Source organism: Haliotis asinina, chromosome 2 (genome assembly GCF_037392515.1).
Source record: "Haliotis asinina isolate JCU_RB_2024 chromosome 2, JCU_Hal_asi_v2, whole genome shotgun sequence".
In the NCBI taxonomy this organism is placed as follows: Eukaryota; Metazoa; Mollusca; class Gastropoda; order Lepetellida; family Haliotidae; genus Haliotis; species Haliotis asinina.
The window spans coordinates 74580464-74605047 of record NC_090281.1 but is presented as its reverse complement, the minus strand read 5'-3'; the positions used below and the strand labels follow the sequence as shown (position 1 = coordinate 74605047).

The window sequence follows — 24584 nt, the reverse complement described above, 5'->3', positions numbered from 1 at the left end:
GTGTTTTAGTCTTGTGGCATTTAGGGAGTGAGCTCGTCTGGTTCAAATATCATCCAGTCATAGATCTAGCTTTCTGACCGTGCTAACTTGCCAGTGTGTCATGCCCCATTATAAATATGGAATAGTTTAACATTAGTATCCCTCTGGTCTTATTGCATTAAGAGGAGATAAAGACATATCATTTCCATGTGGCTTGGCTGATACTGGCTTGTGGCCTATTCTTGCAGTCATTTTTTTTGAAGACTCATTATTTATAGCCTGACATTCCATTGATGATGATGCTTGTGACATATCTCACAATTACTTGCTTCATGTGTATTGATTATAAAGGTGATGTACATGAGTGACACTAGATGACTATTGCAGGTCACGTCATCCCAGGCTGCAATATCCTGCCGATGGTGGTGCCAAGCGGACCTTCAGACCACGACCTGGAGTTCACTTATCAGAACAGAGACAAACCTGCGTTGGTAGGTGATTCACTTACTTGGCTTGTCTGATCTTCATATCATCAAGGATTTACCATGCATTTATGTGTGTTGCAGTTAATATGCTTGCATTTTCCCTCACCTATCAGAACAAAGATAAACTTGATGTCGTTGTACAAACCAACTTAGTGCTACGACTGTTGCAAGTTTATTAATAGTATGGGAGTTACAATCACCTTACTATTATCGGTTTGTTCAATAGTACCTTGGTGATTCCAACAGTAGGCCTAACTATAAATAGATAATTTAACACCAAATTCTTTGTTGCCTCTACCCGTGAGGAAGAGTCCGATTCATGACGTGACAGATATGGTTCTGTTCCACAGAGGGAAAACATTGGCACTTTCAATTTGATCTTTGATAACATTTTTCAATTGATTTCAAACTCTTGAATGTTAATGTTGAAAGAATTAATTTCATGAAATAAACTTTTTAGTTGGCCAAGTTTGGAGTATGGTAAAGAATGTTCCAGGGGAATTCTATAGAAAATCTTATGGACATTGTATATTGCTGACTGGGGCGTAAAACTACAGCCACTCTTTGCTGCATTTGTTCCAGCTTGATGAGCTTGGCCGTCTTGTGATGAACGTGTGTCAGGTGGTACCAGGGGGTGTGGTCATGTTCTTCCCGTCTTATGATTATGAGAAGAAAGTGCACAATCACTGGGACAGTTCAGGCATGCTGAAGAAGATAGCTGCTAGAAAGAGGGTAAGTAGGGAAGAAATATGAAGGGTGATAGTTACCACAAACTGATGTTGGTTTTTAAACTGGTGATCTACTTATGAACAAATAAGTAAAAATAATGAATAATCCCTCGCACCACTTGCACTGATTATGTGAATGTCAACCAAACTTTCATTATATTTATAAATGTCTTGAGAATTTTAAAACCATCTGCATAACGCACAGTGATAAGTGTATTCTGGTGCGCAGACCAGTGGGTCAAAAACAAAAACATCTGTTTCCTTCTGTTCGATGTGAAGTGATGTTATGGCCTACTTTGGTACAATTTTTAACACCAATCATGAAACCCAAATTAGTTCAAATGGTTACTATTCCATTTTCAAAATATGAAACCTTTTTTTGTTGGTCATATCAAAACACATTACCTCAATTTCGACTGGACTTTTTGTCCATGCTCTTAAAGTTTCTCAAAATGCAATTATTCACATTGTTGAAAGCAAGATATATTTTGGGCCTAACTTCTGTGATATTTTACATTTACTGAGTGACAGATGAACTACATAACCATGAAGCTGTTTTTACTTTCTTGTCAATAAGGGAAAACCCACTAGGGACTCTTTCCAGCTGAAACCACTTGATGTAAAAAACTCACATGTTCAAGGAGAAACTGAAACTGTCCCAAAAGCAGTGTGAACAATTCTGGTGTATGACAGTCTGAGTTAACTTAGGCTTAGTATTATTCATTATACTGTTATACAAAGATATTTGACCTGCAGTATTGCCTTTTCTGATGACATTGATACCATTAGCTGATATCGTTCATTATTGACAGAAACAATATTTTTGGAGACTATTTACTCACTCTTGTGACATGCTGTGTGTGCATCTCTTAGATGCAGTCATATGGAAAGTAGCGTTTGGAATCGTTCGAGTACAAATTTTTCCAGGTAAAGTTAAAAAATATGTGCGAATGTCAACTCTTGCAATTTGGTTAGCTGTGTTCTGATTGGTCAGTTAAAAAGGTTAGATGATGCAACCATTTACTAGACTTTGTTAGACTCAGTACAGCACTGTACAAATAATACTGAGTGTAATAGACCGGGTGTATGAAAACATCAACTGAAAAAATTATGATGTGGGTTATCAGATGTGGGTCATTTGCAAGAACAGCATCACATGCTTATATGGCAGTATTGAATGTACAGTGACTATTTTTATTACTCAGATATTCCGTGAGCCCAAACTGGCTTCTATGGTTGACTCAACACTTGCTGAGTTCGGCAAATGTATAAAGGTGAGTGTCCTTGGTTACAATGTTGTAGCTTGTGAAGATCTGCGTTATGATTGATCTTCAGTAAGCCATGCATGTTGTTAGATGCAACTATCGGGATTGGGTGGTCAGGCTCATGCTGCTGATCACTGGATTGTCTGGTCCAGACTCAATTATTTACAGACCATACTGCTGGAATACTGCTGAGTGTGGGATAAAATGTCACTCACTCACTCACTCACAATGTTATCATTTGTTTTATTCCAAGCACATACTCCCCTGCATTTATCACTGGGGTGCATTTACTGTTTGTGTTTCTTTGATATTTTATTATTGGTTATTTAAATGTTGTAAGATAAGGGTGTACACTTGATGGATGGATGAATAACTAATTACTCAACAATACAGGAATCAGTATCAAAGCATCGCATCACCCGAAGAAAGAGTTGTTCATCCATAAAGTTGATCCTTACCTCACTCTCCAACTTCTAAAAGTGTCACTCAAAGTAGCTAAGTTTTTTAAAATAAAACATACACACTGATAATTGTGAATGTTTCTGTTATTTCTGATACATTCTCCATTACAGTTCTGCATTACAAATATGCATTCTCCATTACAGTTCTGTATTACACACGTGCATTCTCCATTACAGTTCCATATTACACACATGCATTCTCCATTACAGTTCTGTATTACACACATGCATTCTCCATTACAGTTCTGTATTACACACATGCATTCTCCATTACAGTTCTGTATTACACATGCATTCTCCATTACAGCTCTGTATTAAACACATGCATTCTCCATTACAGCTCTGTATTACACTCATGCATTCTCCATTACAGGTCTGTATTACACTCATGCATTCTCCATTGCAGTTCTGTATTATACACATGCATTTTCCATTACAGTTCTGTATTACACACATGCATTCTCCATTACAGTTCTGTATTACACACGTGCATTCTCCATTACAGTTCCATATTACACTCATGCATTCTCCATTACAGTTCCATATTACACACATGCATTCTCCATTACAGGTCTGTATTACGCACATGCACTCTCCATTACAGTTCTGTATTACACACATGCATTCTCCATTACAGTTCTGTATTACACTCATGCATTCTCCATTACAGTTCTGTATTATACACATGCATTTTCTATTACAGTTCTGTATTACACACATGCATTCTCCATTACAGTTCTGTATTACACACATGCATTCTCCATTACAGTTCCATATTACACTCATGCATTCTCCATTACAGTTCCATATTACACACATGCATTCTCCATTACAGGTCTGTATTACGCACATGCACTCTCCATTACAGTTCTGTATTATACACATGCATTCTCCATTACAGTTCTGTATTACACACATGCATTCTCCATTACAGTTCTGTATTACACACATGCATTCTCCATTACAGTTCCATATTACACTCATGCATTCTCCATTACAGTTCCATATTACACACATGCATTCTCCATTACAGGTCTGTATTACGCACATGCACTCTCCATTACAGTTCTGTATTATACACATGCATTCTCCATTACAGGTCTGTATTACACACATGCATTCTCCATTGCAGTTCTGTATTATACACATGCATTCTCCATTACAGTTCCATATTACACACATGCATTCTCCATTACAGGCCTGTATTACACACATGCATTCTCCATTACAGTTCCATATTACACACATGCATTCTCCATTACAGGCCTGTATTACACACATGCATTCTCCATTACAGGTCTGTATTATACACATGCATTCACCATTACAGTTCCGTATTACACACATGCATTCTCCATTACAGTTCAGTGTTACACAGATGCATTCTCCATTACAGTTCTCTTACACATACATTCTCCATTACAGCTGAGTGTTACAAGGTCAGACGGTGTCACTGGTGGTCTACTCCTCTGTGTTGTGGGATACATTCTCTATTACAGTTCTCATACACATACATTCTCCATTACAGTTGAGTGTTACAAGGTCAGACGGTGTCACTGGTGGTCTACTCCTCTGTGTTGTGGGAGGCAAAATGAGTGAAGGTATTAACTTCTCTGATGACCTTGGCAGGTGAGATTACACAAGACTGATTTTTGTTTTCTTCTTTTTGAATACAGTCGAACCCCGTTTGTCCGGACATTTTGGTTTCGCTTGAAAATCATCTGGATAGCGAGACATCTGGTTAACTGGATCAAACAAGCAAATCCTGAAAATTAACTGAAACCAAACAATTTTCATGTATGTATATCAATCATCAATAGTAATAACAGTGAATATGGGAATGGTTTGAAAATTCGCCGTCCGGGTCCGGAAGCGCTGGGTCCCATTAAGCGAGTACAATTAATGAACGTAAGTTTCGTTTCACATAAAAATCATCCGGAGGGTGGGGTTTCCGGATGTGTGGGGTCCAAGTAAACGGGGTTCAACTGTATCTAAATGTACATTTGTGCATGGTCTGGTTTTAAATCTGCAATAAAACAAAAAAAATTTCCCCTTTCCTAGTTCCATTTTCATGAACAGGAAGGTGAGCAGGCCAACACCAGTTCACACAAAATGTCACCTGTTTTATATCTGTGGTCACATTCACTGCAAGTCGTCATATTAAATGTTGAAAGCCATGGTTAGTTTTAATTACGTGATGGAAAAACACAAAGCTTACACAAGATCAACCAGTGCCAGCTAATGCAGTCAGCACTGAACAAAAACTGCTTATTTGACAATTGACACTGATGTGGACTAGTAAAACCTGTATCTACCATGCTTTTACCAAGTGTAAGTGAATGAGTTGAACATTATGCTGCTTTTAGCAATAATTCAGCAGCATCATGGCAGGGAACACCAGAAAATGGCTTCACACATTATACCGATGTGGGGTTAAAGGTAGCTACTTCTGTCAACTGATCTGAACTAGATTTTGCAAAATATTCCATACTATTTAAGAGTACTGTGTACAGATGTACTGATGTACTGTAAAACAAATTTGTAATGTTGTAAAAGTTATCATCATGCTTTCAATAAAGTTGAAACTCTGTGAACATTTGAGAATTCTTAACAAAACTTTACACTAAAACACAAATGTTCACATGCACAATATTCACACATGCTTTTCAACAGTTTGATGCATGATCCTCATGCAATTCATCTGTATATGATTTGCAGTTGGTTCCCACAAGTTAGTGGATAAAGTCATCTTCGATGTAACCATATATATATATGGCACATAGATAGGTCTGGTAGTGTACTGGTGCCATTTGGTAGTTTTAGATTTCTGAGTAAAATATCTTTTGTGTTTCCATGGCAACAAGTTCAACTTTGAATTTGGTGGGTGTGCTCTCTTTTGGGCCAGAATTTCAAAAACATTCTTTTTTTTCCCCCAACTTCGCACATAGATAGATCTATTTTATTCTGAATAAAATATTTATTTTTTATGTTTCCATGGCAACAATTTTCACTTTGACTGCAATTTGTGGTACTGCTCTTTTCAGGGCCAGAACTACAAAACCAAACACTATTTTTTTACCAAACTTGGCACATAGATAGATGTGATGTGTACTGGTGCCTTTTGGTAGTTTTGGATATCTGAATAAAATATATTTTGTGTTTCCATGGCAACAAGTTTGATTTTGAAGTTAGTGGTCCTGCTGTTTTCTAGATGAACCGTTCACTATTTCTTCACCAAACTTGACACAAAGGTAGGTCTGGTGGTGTAGTGGTGCCTTTTGGTGCTTTTGAAATTCTAAATAAAATATTCTTTATGCTTCCATGCCAACAAGTTTAGCTTCAACTGAAATTGGTGGCAGTGTTCCCCTCTGGAGCAGAACTTGAAAACCTTTCAGTACTCTCCTTCCACTTTGCCATGTATACACCAAAACATTGGACATCATCATAACTAGTAGACATATTCATGTAGAGTGTTTGCCATGCAGGGATATTAATGACTTTGTCTTGTTAGAATTATATGGCTGACACATCACAGCCATTTGACATGTCTCTGATATTTTCTAAATAACCCATGGGTGCTGTGGTAGCCTAGTGGCTAAGGCGTTACCTTGTCCGGTCAAAAACCAGGGTTCAATTCTCCTCATGGGTAGAATGTGTTAAGTCAATTTTTGGTGTCCCCTTTCATGATATTGCAGGAACATTGCTAAATGTGGCACAAAACCATACCCACTCACTTTAAATTACCCACATAACTAAGGGCTGTTGGGGCATTGGCCCACTATTTGGAAGGACTGAAGTGAACATTGTATCATCTTCATCCAAGTGTACAGTTAGATGTTCATGATGTCAGTTGTCATTTGGTCCAGACCCAGTTACGGATTGATGGAAAATTTCAGAAACAAAGAACACAATTGAAATGTACAGCTAGGTAACTGAATTAATTATTACATATCATTCTGTTTTGTTCAGTTTAGCTCACCCGATCACCACAGCAACCATTTTCAAGTAAACGTATGTTCACATGTGTTTGATCTGTATCAACACATTCCTGGATAATTATCTGTTAATGACATGTGTTTGATCTAAAGAGACACATTCCTAGATAATTACCTGATAATCTGCATCTTTGATCTGAAGGGACATACATTTCACTCCTCACCCAGTGGTATAGATAGATTCCCCTCACAGCAATTCTGTGAAGCCCATTTCTGTTGTCCCTGCCATGATATTGCTGGAATATTGCTAAAAGCGATGTAAAACTGAACTCACTCAGTCACTGGTTGCTTTCTACTGATGTTGTGCGCTGTGTTTGATATACACAGGTGTATAATTATGGTGGGAATGCCATACCCCAACATGTACTCCCCTGAACTCCGAGAAAAGATGGACTACCTCAACAAGAATTATGTGAGTTTACTTTTACTTGGTAATAACCATGAATTAGAACTTGACTTACAATGACATTCAGACAGTGTTTAGACCTCACTCTGACAGGTTTCTCTAAATGAAGGTTCGCATAATAGTCATAGTGATGTGGTGATGGTGATTTGGGGTGGATTGGTATCAAATATTTAGTACACATGTACTTTAGGTACATAAAAATATTCAAAAATTACATAGGGGAGATGGGAGACAAAGACTTTTTACGTGACATGCAGGTGAGGTCACTTACATTGCACATCAATTATCTTTTGGGAGTGGGTGAATCATTCACATTGTACATATAAAAATCGTTACCACCATCACTCACCTAAGCCATAAATTATGAACTGTCCCTATTGCTAAAATGTTAAGTTAAAATCAGGTAAAGGTTCAAGTTGATCTGAAACAGTTCTTCTGTATTTTATTCATGCATATTTGCCATGATATGTTTAAATTAAGGAAAAAGCTGTAGATATTGCTGTTTGTATTAAGCCATGAAGGAGCAGGTTTGCTAGATGTATTTTCAGCATCATGTGAAAGCTGTGCCTGTGATTGGCCTTGTATACTTGTATATCAGAACAATAGAAATATGATGCGCTGGATGATCATGGGTGTTTGTCACAGAGCACAAAGTTGTTGTGATGCATTTATAACTACAGCAAAATTAACCCAATTCTTTTGCCTTGTTTTGGATCTCGTATCGAACTGTCCCCATTTTGGAATAAGAAGATGGTATTGACAGCTGAGTGATTCATTTGAGCAAGAGTGTTCCTTGTCGTCAATCAGGGTATCTTAATCTCAATTCTTGTGAGCTCTCCTATCTGTGAAACAGGTGCAGTGGGGTGGCCTAGTGGTTAAAGCTTTGGCTTGTGCCAAAGATCCAGGTTTGATTCACCACATGGTTATAAATATTTGAAGCCTGTAATATTGTAGAAAGTGGCATAAAACCATACTTACAATCTCAGAAACATACTTGATCAGCTGACACTTCAACAAGTGTGCTTTGCAACAACAATGCATTAACCCAAGCTTAGAAAAGTCTCTCACTGTCCAGTTAGGGCTCAGATTTACTCCAATATAGAACCTCTTTGATTTTTATGTACAAAAATCTATATGTTTACTTCCAAAGGAATTATAAACTTTGTCCGCAGACAAGACAAGATCACTGGATTGTCTGGCCTAGATTTGATTATTTACAGTCCTGTCATAAAGCTGGAATATTGCTGAGTGTGACGTCAGACAACAAAGTAACCCAGACTTACACTCATATAGAAGATAATACACAATGTTCACTGTCTTTATTTTGCTATTTCATGTTGACAGTAATGGCAGATACAATCTGTCAAGAAAAGGGAAGAAATATACTAAAACAGAGTCTATATACTTAAAATATAAACTTGAAAGAATGAATTAGCAATGCTTAATTATGTTTATATTCAACCAGTGAATTGCCCCGTTGAAAGACATGTGCTTTTATCCGTTATATTTTCCAGATTTTAAGATACATTCCTTCTACATATGAAAGGGCAAATAATGCTACAATTAATCAGTCCCCGCAACATTTAAATGTACATTCACTAAACAAGGGCAAATACTTTTTACTGACAAAACTTTGGACATCATCTCTGTACAGGATAAGATTTATACCACAGCGCCATGCCAACCTTTCTGACCTCATGTCATTTTCTCGCATTCACTCTAGATGAGAATGTTCGAGAAGCGCTCATAAATGTAAATGCAAAATGACCTCACAGTTCGCTCGAAACAGTTAAAGCCAATCAATTCTTTACAACTCAGAGCACTTCATATACACTACTACAGGTCTTGACAAAATGTTTGTCAACTTTGATAGCTGTACATGTCAGCATTATATGGTCTGACCATACCAACAATTTACCTGACTGTTTCATCCACCAGTTCATTAGCATTCACCAACCATTCACCATCTATTCTCAGCCGAAAACTGAGGACGGTCGACTTCCAGGACAGCTTCACTATGAGAACATCTGTATGAAGGCCGTCAACCAGTCCATCGGTGAGAAGGTCTTGTAGTGCTGCTGTTCTTGTTATCTACACATGTTTACAGGGCTCCATTTAGTGCTTTTGTTCTTGCAGTGGTGCAAGCCAAGTATTAGAAAGCGCCACCTGTTTAGTTTTTGAGAACTAAATCAATAATAAATCTATCTTTACAAGCATAAATATATAATTTTTCTTTTAAACTTTGAATAGCTATGGTACTGAAACATTGTTATTCATACACACGTCACGTCTGTGACATCTCTTGTAAACAGGAACAGCTGCGTCTGTATTGCTGTGTTTCATGGGTACATCACAGGGATATATATATGTATATGTGCAGCAAAACCTTGGACGTTTTAACACACTATTTTGCAAGTGGAATTTGACTGCTGCGACTAGGCATATGTCTTAGGTTGCACCTGGGTGCAAGTAGGTTAACATCTCTTAAATTGAGCTATGCTGTTTTGACGACACTATCATTACTTGTGCAATCCAGCGACCTCACCATATGGAATATATTTAGATTTTGTAGTGAGTTTATATCATGATTAGCTTTGTATCACGATTAGCTTTGTATCACATGCTTGACTAACTTTGTGTGTATTTAATTACTTTGGTGCTGTATGTGTTTCTAGTTGTTTGTTGACTGGACCCATGACAGTCCGGGTTAGAATACTGGCCTTCAGTAACTCATGCCTGTTGTAAGAGGAAACTAAAGAGATCAGGCTCACTGACTGGGTTGACACGTCATTGTATCCCATTTGTGTAGATTGATGTTCATGCTGCTGATCCCTAGATTGTCTGGTCCAGATTATTTCCAGACTGCCACTGGAATAGCTTGAATATTGCTGGGTGTGGCATAAAACTAAACTCACTCACTCCTTGTTGACTGGGCCTGAAAAGTCTTAAATTTAATGGCTAATAATTTGTACAAATCCTGTCCAGTTTAATGGGAATGTGCTGAATCGCCCGTTTCTAAGTCCGATGATAGAACTCGAATTGTCATCCTTCTGATCAGACATCAGAACCCCAGTCCATATGACCAAACAGGTTAATCTCTTCATCAGAGTAAGGATGTAAGCACAAGACTGATTCTGTGTCTGCCACATACATATTTGTTGTGTCTTCTTCAACTCACTTTAGTGTGAGGTCCATTTTCTGGGGTCCCCTGCCGTGATATCGCTGGAATATTGCTAAAAGCGGCATAAAACCAAACTCACTCACTCACTCACTCAACTCACTTTACGATGATGTGGAATGATCCACGCACTCAACAGTCCTCCTTTTATTAATTTCTTGATTTGAAAATCATCTCCAGCATCACTTCTTTCAGGTAGAGCTATCCGTCACCGTGGTGATTATGCCTCCATCCTTCTGTGTGACCGTCGCTATGGCAACCCAAATGTAGTAGGCAAACTGCCGTCTTGGATTAGTCAGCATCTAAACAAAATGGCCAGATTTGGTCCAGTCATGGCCGCGCTGTCCAAGGTGAGTGACATCATGTAGAGCACCAAAAGAATTTCACTCAAGATTATTAGTCGCACAGGGATGTACATAAAGTTTGAAGAAGTTGAAACATTGGCCAAAAGGCCACCAAAAGGCCCTTGGTTTGTTAAACTGTTGAAGGTTCACTTCTTTGCCCTCTGCAAAGGAACATTTTGCAAACCTTTTTAGGTTAAAGAAAACTATTACATGAAAAAACTTAAATTGACAACATGTGTAAATTAATCTTCATCAAAACATTCAGAGCACTGTGATGTACCTAAATGTTTCTTCCCTTTGATGGTCGTCTTCACCATGTGTTTCTTCAACTACTTTACATATTCTGTATGGGTTTCTAGAGGGCATTAAGATTGTTGAATGGGCCTTGAAACTCCCTAAAAGACCTTAAATTTTATTACTGATTCCCTGTGTAACATGAATATGTGCATGAATGCTTGTGCATGGATTCCCCTCTGAGACACATTGCCCTGGACCGGAGATGATCTGGGTTACAACTGTCCTTCACCAAACCACGCTTGTTGTAACAGGCAACTAATGGGATCAGGTGGTCAGGCTTGCTGACTTGGTTGACTAGTCATCATATCACGGTTGTGTCAAATGATGCTCAGCTGTTAATCACTGGATTGTCTGGTCCAGATTCAATTAGTTACAGGCTGTTGCCGCACAGCTGGAATATTGCTTTGACTTCAGAGTTTAACAACAACCAAACGTTCCCCTGACTCTGAGCTGACCAGTTGGTTTATCTCTTAGTGTCGAGCACCAGGCACGGCAACAATAAGAAGCATCTGTGCATGTGCAGCTTTTCATGACATGCAGCCATAGCAGACCACAGTATTTCTGCTCAGGCAGACCCTTTGTTCACTGAACAATGGAGGCAGTGGTTATCAATGAAATTCAATGCCAAGTGTTGTATAACCAAACTCACCATGTGCAGACAATATCGAGTGTTGCTCGTGCTGTCGACCATTGGTTTATCCAAACAATTACAAGAATCCACCAAGTTGATTGTAAACATTACTTACACTACTGATCGTTTTTATTTGTTCATTCAAACATCCATTTTGTTTTATTTTTCAGTTTTTTACCCAAAAGAAAAAACTCAACCTTTGACAGAAGAAGTAGTGATGAGCATTTGAAGCATGTACAGACTGCAGCATGATTTCTTGATGTTTGTTGGATAAATAAACATCTTTTGCATGTTTTGTCTTCTTGTAGTCGTAGTTCTTGTAGTCTTGAGACAGTTCACAATGAGCAGGTGCATTGTGATGTATGATTTAGATGTTGAAGTGAGTGAGTTTAGTTTTACGCTGCTTTTAGCAATATTCCAGCTTTGACATGGTGGGAAACACCAGAAATATATGTCACACATTGTACCCATGTGGGAAATAAAATCCAGAAAATATTACCAAAGGCAACAGACTCCCTAACTAACACACTCACTCACTGACTGTGCTTTTATGTCTGCCCTATGAGTTTCATCAAAGTGATAACAGGGTGGTAGCCAAGTGGTTAAAGCCTACACACATCAAGCGAGTGAGTGTAGTTTTACGCTGCACTCGGCAATATTCCAGCTATATTGCAGCAGTCTGTAAATAATTGAGTCTGAACCAAACAGTCCAGTGATCAACAGCATCAATTTGCACAATTGGGAACCAATGACGTGCAATGACAAGCAAATCGGGGATCTGACCACTGGATCCCATTAGTCACCTTTTACGTCAAGCATGGGTTACAGAAGATCAATATTCTAACCCAGACCATGTGGTTGAAGCGTTCGCTCATCAACCGGAAATCCAAACAAGAATGTTTTTTGTGGAGGCCATCAATCATATGATACTGAAAAAGGTGGTAATAAGGTTTTAATTGACTGCTGGCATTTACTCTTTCCTTCCTTACTCAAACAGTTACTCTTTCCTTGACAATAACCCAAATTATACTTTAACGCTCGTATGGGACCCCCGTGCCTGAAGCGTTCGCCCATAAAGAAGTCTAATCATAGATGTTTTGCGTAAGAGTCACTAATTCTGAAAGAAGTAATCTAGGTTTTGCTAAACAACTGCACAAGGATTCTGTGACAATGGTTCTGTAGAGATATGGTAACAAGAGTATCCTTTCAATGTCAATAATATGTATTGACATAAAATTACCACACATCATCAGATTGTTTAAGACACGTGCTCTTTTGTCTGATCACTGATTTGTGATCTACACTTTATATGCAGATCCGTGGTACTTGTAAGAAACAGTAAAAAATATTGTGGTTTTAGTACTTGAATTGGTTGACAACCAACTGGATGTGATAAGAAGGTGTGTTTGTCAAACTCAATCGCTAGGTTGCCATGCCACGAATTATTTATTTTCAGGAAGCCATGACCTATACCTTGTCCAGTTCTCAGCGTGAGGAAACGACAAAAGTATAAACGTAAATGAAGAGAACACTGTGTGTAAAAAGATTAATCATTTTAAAACAAACATTATTTATATATCATGTGGCATTTGCTTTTCGAAGGTAAAACATTTCGTCTAAGGTGTCAAAGCCTCCTATGCTTTCTCTGTTTCTTTTCCAAAAGTTCGTAACATATTTCAGCCATTGTTTTTCCGTCCCATCCCTCATCAGCCGCTCCCTGGCTCTGTCCATCATTTGCTGAACCATTATCAGCTCGGTCATCTTCATCTGCCGACAGTCAGACGTTGTCAGCCTAAACTCCTCGTTCCACTTCGATGAGGAAATGTACAGAATATTTCGTCGTCGTTTTCTGTCTTTCCTACAAAAGTCAAAAACTTGCTTTTGCACAAGTTTAAAGTTGGCAACTTCGTGAAATATGTCGCGTCCTTCAGCTAGCATTTCATCCCAGAATTTACCGTAGAAGTGCTGGTATATCCTATGATCTAGGTTTTGAGATTCATACAGTTTGTTCCTGTCTTCCTCTGTTAGAGGAGGAGATATGTGTTGATAGGTGTTACGTTTGATATAGAGGATGTCGCGGAGACCCCAGCACAGACGTCGCTTTAGCAACACAAGGGACTCGTCGAAATATTCCATGATCATGACAAAGTCAAACTCCTTATCTATTTTCATAAGGTAGCTCTGAGTGTAGTCTTCGCTGACCTTGTACGTGGGAAACCCAAAGTCATACGCAATACTGTTTATTACATATTCCTTGTATAGCCCACGAACCGTTTGATTGATGAAGAAGTAAGGCATCACGTCCTTCAGCGTAAACCCAGGATTATCTTTCATCTCGTCCATGATAAGAGCTACCTGACCAAAATAATTCATCGCTGACATAAACCGTTCTTCTAGACTCCTCACTATGGCAAAGTAGAACGTGTTAGCGGGCATGAGCTGATCCATCACTCGTCTGTTGTACACAACATGATTGCACAGAATGTTGAACGTATGTCCTTCCGGTACGGGGATCACCATATCCGCAGAGAATAAAGGTCCATAACCAAGAATGTTGAAACCACTTTCTCCGACCAGTTTGTCGGGCAGGACCAAGTTGAGATTGTTCCTGACTGCGTACCTCTGGAGGATGTTTGACACCGTAGTGCTTCCGGCTTTGTGCACCTTTAAGAAAGAGATATTGTGTTTTGGAGAACACGTGGTATTGGAATACCGAGAATGTGTTCTGTTACCTTCTTGATGTTGTTCCCTATGTAACCTGTCGTTACCTTCCGTTTGTTGCCCTTGTGACCGGGCGTTGCCTTCTTCATACTGTTCAGCGTGAGACCATTCGTTACCTTCTTCAGTTTGTTCCCCATGTGACCGGTCGTTACCTTCTACAGGCTTTTCCCCATGTAACCATTTGTTACCTTCTTCATGCTGTTCCCCATATGACTGGTGGTTACCTTCAGTTTGTTCCCCATATGACCGGTCGTTACCTTCAGTTTGTTCCCCATATGACACTTCAACGGAGTTGACATCATTTCTGGAACCCACAATGACCACTTTTTCATGGTCAGTTGTGTTGGATGATCGAGTCTCTTTGAACTGAAAGCCAGAGTTGTGATAGTCTTGTAACATATGCTTACTGTTTGTTGTGAGGTCAAGCGATGCCAAGGATTCCATTCCAGGTATATTAGAACCTTTGTGGAAGAAACGTCTTTTCGAGTGAAGCTTGTTTCTGTTGTTACTCTGACGAGGCACATCCATCAAAATCAGAACGTACAGCACCATAGCTCCGACAATCAGAAGGCTGTAAAAGGAGATTGCAAAATTTCAGAAAGTTGCATGAATCATCTATCTGCTATCAGTTGCGTGCACGCACGCACACACATATAGTTGATGTGAGAATAGAATTGTTTAGACACGTTGGCTGGTTGGTTGGTTGGAGCTTTGTTTAACGCGGCACTCAGCAGTATTCCTGCTATATGGCGGCGGTCTATAAATCAAGTCTGGACCATGCAATCTAGTGATCAACATATTGAGTATCGATGTGCATAACAGGGATACGATAATGTTGCAAGCAAGTCAGCGAGCCTGACCACCCCATTCTGTTAGTCGCCTCTTATGGCAAGCATGAAGACAATTCTAATCCGAATCTTCACTGGAAAGACTTAGGAAAGTCACAATAGGGAAACCGACAGTGTCGGTTGTCGTGTACACATGTCGGGGATATGGCAAGCTCGTCAAACCCTGACATGTTCGTTGTTCACCTGCTTTTAAAATAAAGGCAGGTAAGGGGAAGCCGATGGACAGCTGTAGAGTCGGCAGACAGCAGGAAGAGCGCGGACAGACCAGCAGAAAGGCAAGCCGGGGACAAAGAGGGGCGGACACTGACCAGCCAATCCATACCGTCGTCTTCCACTTGTAACCTCATAGTAGCGACACATTTGTATTTTTCGTGTAAGCCCGACAGGTTGCAAATACTTTTTGTATAGTATTGAAGGCTTGCTCAACCTTTTTAGCAACAATCATGTGTAAGCCCGGGCATTTTGGTAGCTACCTCCCTGTGTCAACTGGTCGCCCTGCTATAAATAGTTGTACTGCTGCTACGAACTGTGTTGTTTGAAGAGTGCCAGAGAGGTTGTACTTACCAGAACAAAGATCTTGCTCTGTATACCAGGAATGCCATGGGAATATTTGGCACACTGGTCCCACGGGCAACAACTGCACGGTGTGGTCAAGGATCACTGAAAACAAAGGATGATCGTTTACATCATGACAATACTGTATTCGAGTTCTGATAGAATTTGTTACAGAATTCACATTTTCTTTACAATTTAGGGGGTCGGGTAGCCTACTAATTAAAGCTCGTCACGCCGGCCCAGGTTCGATTACTCACATGGGTACCACGTTGAAAGTCAGTTCCTGGTGTTCCCCCGCTGTGGTATTGCTCGAATATCGCTAAAAACGGCCTAGTTAAACCGAACTCATTCACCCAGGCTAGTCTTCTTGACTTGCTGGTCTTGTCCTCTTCAGTGCTCAGCGCCATCCTGTGCGTCTCTGCTGCCATCGATGGTGATTTGATTTACTGTGCGCTTTTCGACATAATTCGTATTTTGCACAAGGGTCGTCCAGATGACCATTTATTGTTTGATCAGAAGAGGGATGATTTGACCGAAAAGATATAGAGGCGTCTGTGTGAGTTTAGTTTTACGCTGCATTTAGCAATATTCCAGCAATATCACGACACCAGAAAATGGGCTTCACACATTGTACCCATGTGGGGAATCGAACCCGGGTCTTCGGCGTGACGAGCGAACGCTACTCCACCGCCCCTATACGGGCGTCAGAGTTCCATGACTGACTTTCAAATAGGTTGTGACCCTGCCGACTGCCTGTAACAAGACTCTTCTTCTGTCTCATCTGGCGAAAACACTGCCAATAAGTAACTGTCCAATTCATGAACCTCGCGTTCTCGTTGGGATCACAACTGACCAAACAGCCAGTTTGAACAATGACAGCACTGAAGGTCAAAGCTTATAGTAATGTTCAAGCAACATCACGCCCAGGGAAACCAGAAATGGGCGTCACACAGTGTACCCATATGATTAATCGAACCTGGGTTTCTGCGTGACGAGCGAAGGCTTTAACTGCTAGGCTACCCCACAGCCCGATCCCATCAAGAATTTGGAAAATATAGAGACTCCCCAACACTATAGTTCACTGCATTACCTACAGTGTCAGGTGGGTTGTGCTTTCGATGGAGAACACGTACACGCTCCTAATCGGTGTTAAAGAAGATGCTTTAAAGTACCAGGAGGTACCAAACCAGGGGCACCGAGGATTATGAAGAGTCTGATAACTTGGTACTTAGAATGCATGTGTGACATTTCTTTCGCATGAGTTTCATGTTTCTTGTCAATCACATCGCTGTCAGAAGGGACAGAAAATTAAATGACATCAATAATTTCATTGGTTTTATCAAAAAAGACAAGATGAGATTTGTTGGCGTGGATATTCTTCAGCTACATATAGACCTATTTCAGATAATTTTGGAATTGTAATTTTCAATGGTTGCCCCTGTGTATTCCGGGTCGCACCATGGATGGACCTCAAAACAAGAAGCATGGTGAAGACAGGCGTGAAAAGTTCGAACCAGGCCAGCATGTGGCTCGGGATACTATATCTGCGTCATCCATTTATTATTAATATAACCATTACTTCTTGTTCGCTTCCCGTTGATGTCAACAGGGGTATAAGGATCCATACCGAAACGTCGCATTATATGTAATAAAGAAGTTGTTATCCATAAAGAATCTTACCCTGTTATCACTCACCAGCTTCTAATAACGCCAATCAAACAAATCAGGGGTAATAAGTGTTATGCGGGAATCTATGGCACTGTCGCGTCAGCGGGCATCTCATTGTAAACTACCTGAGAGAAACTCATCTGTATCATAAATTGTAAACTATGTGATGTGAATGACGAACTACATGTTTTTGAATTTGGTGCTGACATTTTCTGTTTGTAAATAATAATGTAATGAATAAACGTGTTTAGAAAACATATTTGAAATTTGTACATAAATTGTGTATGATTGACGTAAAGCCCAACACTACTCAATTCTTGGACATTGCCACGTGCTTGTTACATGCTCTCACAAACGTTGGTTTCATATTAGTTGTCATTTTAACATAACAATACACTGGAATGCCTAATGGGCTTGTGAAGGCAAACAAGAAATACTGTAATTCTCGAAACCGATCGCTAAATTCCTTTCAAACTTGTATTGAAAAACGGCGTTTCTTCACAGATCAAGGTTACAAAAATCTTTTTTTTTTTTGACGTTAGTAAATACCTTTGAAAGTTACAACATTGAAAATGAACATACTACTTAGGATGCTCGATACACTTACTTCACTGACTTACGTGAGGACCTGGTGATGACAACATTTTCGATTATTTGTCACCCACTGATGTTTTGGATTGTTAATAAATGAGGAAGAACCAGTTTCAGCTGTCGATAATCTTACAAATAACAAAGATGGGGAGGTTTATGTTTGTAATAAACACGTACAAGCTTCTATTTATGTCATGATAGCTAGTGTGTTCCTTGACTGTGTTTTAATTCCTTAACCCTAATTTACAGGTGTAATTAACCGAATTTATAAGAACAGGAGGTCAGTCACTGACAATATTATATCTTTAAACACTTGTTGATTTGTATTTTAACTGAGAAGCTATACTGTGCTGTTCATCTTTTGCTTTATAACGACGTTAGAATCCACTGCAAGAAAGAGGTTACATATCCACATCCTCATCATGCCAACTTCTAGAATGGCACTTACAGAAATGTGTTGTTACTGATTTTACCAATGCATTTGATCCTGTTTGGCCTTGCGTATTATGGCAGATTTAATGTAACGTTACGGTTAAATATGTTCATGTTATTAACAATATGTACAGACATATATAGTAATTTAAACAAAGTGTACTTGATCAAGAACTATTGTCAGTAATCCATAAACTAACAGGAACATGTGACCCCCGAACCGAGCATGGATTCAGTGTATTTGATCAAACAATTCAGGAGCAGCATAAGAAGTACTATCGCAAAATACAGTTTCAGCAGCACATAAAATGTGAATGTTTTTGTCTTTTGTGAACAACAAGACCTGCTAATCTCTTAAAACAACGGGTGATGCAATGTTTGGTTACCCCTGAGGTAGTAAACACCTTACCACAAAGCTGAGTTGGTGAACAAAGTTAAACTGAACGATAACACGAGTGAGTAATTAAATTAAATGTTTAAATCATTTCTTTATGGCAAACGCACTAGTTCAGCACATATTCATCACGAATTCTCGAGATGGTCACAGTTTGGAATATGATGGACATAAGTTCCGAGTGAAAACCAGAAGACGAGAGACGGTGCACTGGAAGTGTTGTAAGGCTGGATGTCCTGCATCAATCAACACTGCCAACAATCTCATCACCACCGACAGGAACACCATCTACAACCATGTCCCACATCCTACACGGCTGAAAGCAGATGCCATCCTTGTCAACTTCACAGAAATAGTCAAAGCTGATCACAGACCAGTACCGAGTATCTGCCAAGACGAAGTTGATACAGCAAAACTGTATGGATATTTGAGCAAAATTAATGATCAAATACCTGTCAATATGAAACATCTAGTCAATTGTCTAATATATGCCTCCTATATATGTCCAACCCCAAAATGTTATAGTGTGTATAATGTGATATTTTGTAATAATGTATGTCTGTAACATGGTGATAATGTCAATGTTGCCTAATGGTTGTATTTCATAATACTGTTGATGAGATTAACGATAATACACCATTCAAAAAGTAGGGCATACTGGATTTACAAAACTGATAAATGCAAATGATGAAGCCAAGGAGGAAACATATGATGAAGGAAATTATGGAAAATAGTGGCAGTCGGTTCCATTCCTTTGAATACAGGATATGTGGAATGGACAACGTTTCAAGGATATATGGATGGATATATATTGTTTTTCCTCATAAGCATTGACTAATGGTATGCTTGCAAAATGGAATATCCTCAACATTCTTAATGATACATACATACATACATACATACATACATACATACATACATACATACATACATACATACATACATACATACATACATACATACATACATACATACATACATACATACATACATACATACATACATACATACATACATACATACATACATACATACATACATACATACATACATACATACATACATACATACATACATACATACATACATACATACATATGGGTAGCCTAAAGTAACCCCGGACTATATTACACAGGGGAAAACTTGTCCTGTACGCTCATTCATGTGTGTCCTTTAATCCCAGATAATCCCCTGCCAGCTGCTGGCAAACTGGGGGTACACCCGGCGAAAAAGACTATAAGTTTAATCCCCTATTGTTTACTGGATTATGGTGCATCAGTGAATTTTGACCTAGAACAAAGACGTACGGCAAAACGGGATCCTTCCAGCGGGAATAACCTCCTTTCTCTGTCAAGCATGTGATGTAAGAGGATAAACGTCCTCACGGGTTACCTGATGAATCTGGTTTACCTTGGTTTACGATGCTTTATATCGGGGCAGGATGGGTATCGTCAGGTTTTATCAAATTAAGATTTCGCACAGCAGTGTTTCCTTTTGCTATAACGAGACAGTTTGCGCCGCACAAACATTGTTAGGAAAGCCTTATGTTAAAGTTGTCTTTAATAAGTAGTGGCGTCATTAGATATTCGAATCTAGGTGACTGACCGGTTAAGGCTATGACAAGTCTCGGAAACGTCCCATTCACCCGTTTAACCAGTAGCCTCCCGTACCCCCCTCTTGTGACAAATGTATGAAAGAAAACTCCACCCGACACCGCCAGCGGTCGACTTGCAGTGAACAAGTGGCGTGTTTATCAAGGGTGAAGAAGTATCTTATCTTCCATAAAAGGTGCTGGGTACAAAACTCATATTTTAGCAAACATTACCTTGGCCTCTAATCATTCCGTTTATCAACACACTAGATGACTGATCCAGTTTACAACGCAAATACTCCCATGCATGAGGTGAATAAATATGTCCGAGGCCTAGGGTCAGATCATAATGATATGTGAAAAAATGCTCGCCAATTACATGTATAGTAAGTATGGTACGTGCTGTCAAAATATGCATGGTAACAGATTTGACCACGATGTGTGTCATATTTTGTATATCACACTGACAAGTCTGCTTGAAACAGGTTGACAAAGTTGATCACCTATATATATAATTTCTCTTCATCAACTATATTTCCCCCTTGGCTTCATCATTTGCCTTCTATCAATCTTTCAAATTCAATCTCCCCTACTTTTTCAATGCTATGTAACACTGAACCCACCTCCAAATATAACGTGTGCAAGCTCCGGTCTTGCCTCCAAGGTTCCTGATGCACCCAACTTACTCAAAGTCAAGTCAGTCAAAGATGCAGATATGGGATATGTACTTACCTTACTGAAACATTTTTTTTCAGGACTGTCGTTGTGACTTGGGAAACACACCCTGTTACCCCCAAGTGTTCTCTTCCACACAACAACCCCGTCAAGGACGCGACTTCAATATGTCTGAAAGTATATGTATCCACAGAATTGTTGCCGCACGTTGTCGTGCACTGAACCGAATCCAGTTGTTACAATGAACGTGATTCACTGGACAAAAAATCTGGATTTTACGGTTTTGAAATAGACGCTGTACAATAGGAAATGCTTCTAGTGACCTGATTTGAGTACGATTCACGTTTGCGTACGTTTGGCGGATGATTCCCATATTGCTACGCCTATGCAATATCTGTCATCTCGTGACGAGAAAAGCTGTATGATACATGGGAGGTGCATTGCATATCATCAGACACGTGAAATATTCTATTCATATATACTTCTAATTTTTGTTAAGTTAAACTGAAACATTAATAACCCGGTAAAAGTCGTTTAACGAAATCCAAATTCTCCCAACTGTACTGAATGAGTTTAGTTTAACGCTGCACTCAGCAATATTCTGGCTTTATAGCGGTCGACTGTAAATAATCGAGCCATATACGATAAGATATGTCAACCCAGTCAGCTAGCCAGGGTTACACACTGGGTTACTGAAGATCAGGTCTAACTTGGATCATCACGGGTCTCCCAATTGTAAACTAAAGACGGTTCATTTGGCTACCTGAAGAGAGTCATCCCACCGAAAAACAGATACGGAAATCGTAAACTGTGAATTGTTTCAAACAAAAATAATTTAAATCCTGCTTGGTGGCAGAAAATGTGAATATTCCTTACAACCGGAAGGAAAAGTCTGAAAATATTCCCGAGATAGCCATGTGCTAGCCCGCTGCATGCTAAAACTGCCTACTGTTTGTTTAACACTGCCCTCAGCAATTTGTCCAGCAACGTGAGGACTGTCTGTGAATAAATCGAGTGTGGACCTGACAGTCCACTGATTGAAATTATGATCATCGATTTACGCAAATACATTAGGATGTCACGCACGAGTGAGTCAGCGAGAAACTAAACTAAAAAACTAAAATTGCTTTATGGTTCAACTTCTTTATTATACAAGGTCACAACGTTTCGAGACAGTTCCTAGTCTCTTCTTCAGGTGAAGTGAAGTGAGTCAGCGAGTCTGTAACAAAATACACTAACACAGTGGTAAAAGCGTCCGCTCGTCACGCTGAAGACCCGGGTTCGATTTCCCACATGAGTACGTTGTGTACAGCCCATTTCTGGTGTACCCTCTGTGATATTGTTGGAATATTGGTCAAAGCGGCATGAAACCATACTCAATTACTTATTCTCTCATTACGCATCCCTTAAGGCACACCTTGCTTTTAACACACTGCGCTCAAAAATACCCTACCTACATTTGTATATATTAAGGAAGAAGAATTGTCTTTTTTCAATACATTCTGCAAATTGTCCTACTTGTATTCAAATGTAAACAAATATATTTTAAAATTCATGAAATTGTGGGTTGGATTGTTTTAGTATGAAATATTACATAATTTCATCTCTTGAAAATTCGGAATGGAAATATGAATTGATGTTCAGCAACCCAATCTTGTAAGAGGTGACTAACCGTATCATCGACAACTTTTGGCGTATGAACCTCGGATTGTGCTACCATTTACTAGCATGAGTAAATGCCTGAAATATTCTTTCGTGTCGTGTTTGTGACTATTGAAATTTCTATGATTCTGTTCACACACATTAACCTCACAGGTCAACCACAGTTTGCAGTGTCAGGGTTGCGGCCATTGGGAATTGTTGGAGCGAATCCATTGTCAATACATGTAGTTAATGTTTCCTCTCAATGGACGCTTCGGGGACAGTTTATCTTTGGAATTACTCACTTTCGGAGCTAAAGGTCATGAAACTTGCTGGCTCCTGTGTGTGTGTGTGTGTGTGTGTGTGTTGGGGGGTAGGGAGGGGGGGGGGGGGCGTTTCCATTGAAGTTGTGACTTTGAGGATGTCATCTTGTCCTGACCAGATCACCTAAACTATATATGCTAGCTTCATAAAACTTGGTATATGTAACAAACATGATCTCTAGATGTGCCTTTTGTGGATTAGACCCAGACGAGATTATTTATTGCAGTTTCCATGGAAACATGACTTAGGCTGTGACTATGACAGATGATGATGATGATGATGATGATGTCATCTTGCCTGAGCAGATCTTCCAAACTATACATGCTAGCTTCATCAAACTTAGTACGTATGTCAGGCATGATCCCTAGATGTGCCTAGATCCAGATATGAATTATGTTTATTTATTGTTTTTCGGTTTCCATGGAAATATGACTTGGCTGTGGGTTTGAGGATGTTATCTTGTCCGGAGTAAATCTTCCAAACTTTAACTTTATCAAACTTGATACACATGTTCACCATGTCCACTGTGATGTCTAGATGTGCCTTTTGGGTTCTACGGCCAGTGTGTGAACTTTATCTTTTTTGGGGATTTCCATGACAACAAGTTTGACTTTGACTGGAATTGGTGGTTGTGCTCTTTTCCGAGGCAGAACTTTATATCTGTTCACTATTTCTTCAGTCTTTCTTTGATAACTTTGTTTTCTTGTTTATTTTGTATCTTTATTTCAGCGAAGAGGAAATCAGATACAGTCACATGGACACGAACAGTTGTACAAGAAAGTTCAAGAAGGTCACAGTGGTCGCAAAGGGAAGTAACTCCACATCAATAAGCCAAACAACGTACAAAATTTGATGTACTTTATCGGATTAAAGTTGTACAAGTTTGTTTGAAGTACTGTGTTCGAGAGTGGCCCAGTGATTACAAAACGACTAACTCTATGACTGTATGTTATAGAAATTCAGCTGTAATTTTACTGATTAAGGTTGTACAAGCTTGCTTGAAGTACAAAGGATAACACGGTACCGGTGTTTTCAAAAGGAAGTACAATCTATTTAGCTGTAGCTATATAGGTCATAAATGTTTATGAGCATAGAATTCAGCAACATCTAGGCTTGTCTTTTTTGAGACTGTTTAACCTTACGAGAGAATGCTATGACCCCACTCTTTGCTTGAGTGAAATTTCCCTGCATTTGCTACTACGTTTGAAATGTTCATATTTTATCTGTGTCAGTTTATTGAGTATATGAGGTGAGTGGATCATAAACGATAACATGCATTGGTGAACCGCCCACAAAAAGACGCATCTTAAAACAGGTCGATACAACCATCAATGTATATCACCAGTGGCATATAACATCATATGTCCCCAATATA

General features: G+C 39.3%; 2 protein-coding genes across 2 annotated transcripts in view; one reads left to right on the top strand and one right to left on the bottom strand.

Annotated features, from left to right (window-relative positions):
• LOC137272864 (ATP-dependent DNA helicase DDX11-like) overlaps positions 1–12068 on the top strand; it is a 30725-nt gene extending 18657 nt beyond the window's left edge. The window contains exons 21-28 of the mRNA XM_067805271.1: positions 367–470; positions 1047–1196; positions 2398–2466; positions 4447–4547; positions 7241–7325; positions 9297–9375; positions 10693–10847; positions 11940–12068. Of these exons, the coding sequence (XP_067661372.1) occupies positions 367–470; positions 1047–1196; positions 2398–2466; positions 4447–4547; positions 7241–7325; positions 9297–9375; positions 10693–10847; positions 11940–11972 (776 nt within the window). The 3' untranslated portion in view covers positions 11973–12068. The remainder of the gene's footprint in view (positions 1–366; positions 471–1046; positions 1197–2397; positions 2467–4446; positions 4548–7240; positions 7326–9296; positions 9376–10692; positions 10848–11939) is intronic.
• Positions 12069–13305: 1237 nt separating this feature from the next.
• Positions 13306–21431, bottom strand: LOC137272863 (uncharacterized). Its single transcript, XM_067805270.1, has 3 exons — positions 21302–21431; positions 15903–15998; positions 13306–15061 (listed from the first exon to the last, which is right to left on the bottom strand). Exons 2-3 carry the CDS (start codon positions 15938–15940, stop codon positions 13348–13350), a joined length of 1752 nt encoding a protein of 583 aa, XP_067661371.1. The 5' UTR covers positions 15941–15998; positions 21302–21431; the 3' UTR covers positions 13306–13347.
• Between the last annotated feature and the right edge of the window lie 3153 nt (positions 21432–24584).

Coding starts and splice junctions, on each gene's coding strand:
- LOC137272863 (XM_067805270.1), bottom strand. CDS start 15,940: ATGGCATTCCTGGTATACAGAGCAAGATCTTTGTTCTG. Junction 15,062..15,902: donor AGAGCAAGATCTTTGTTCTG/GTAAGTACAACC, acceptor CTCCTTTTACAG/CCTTCTGATTGTCGGAGCTA.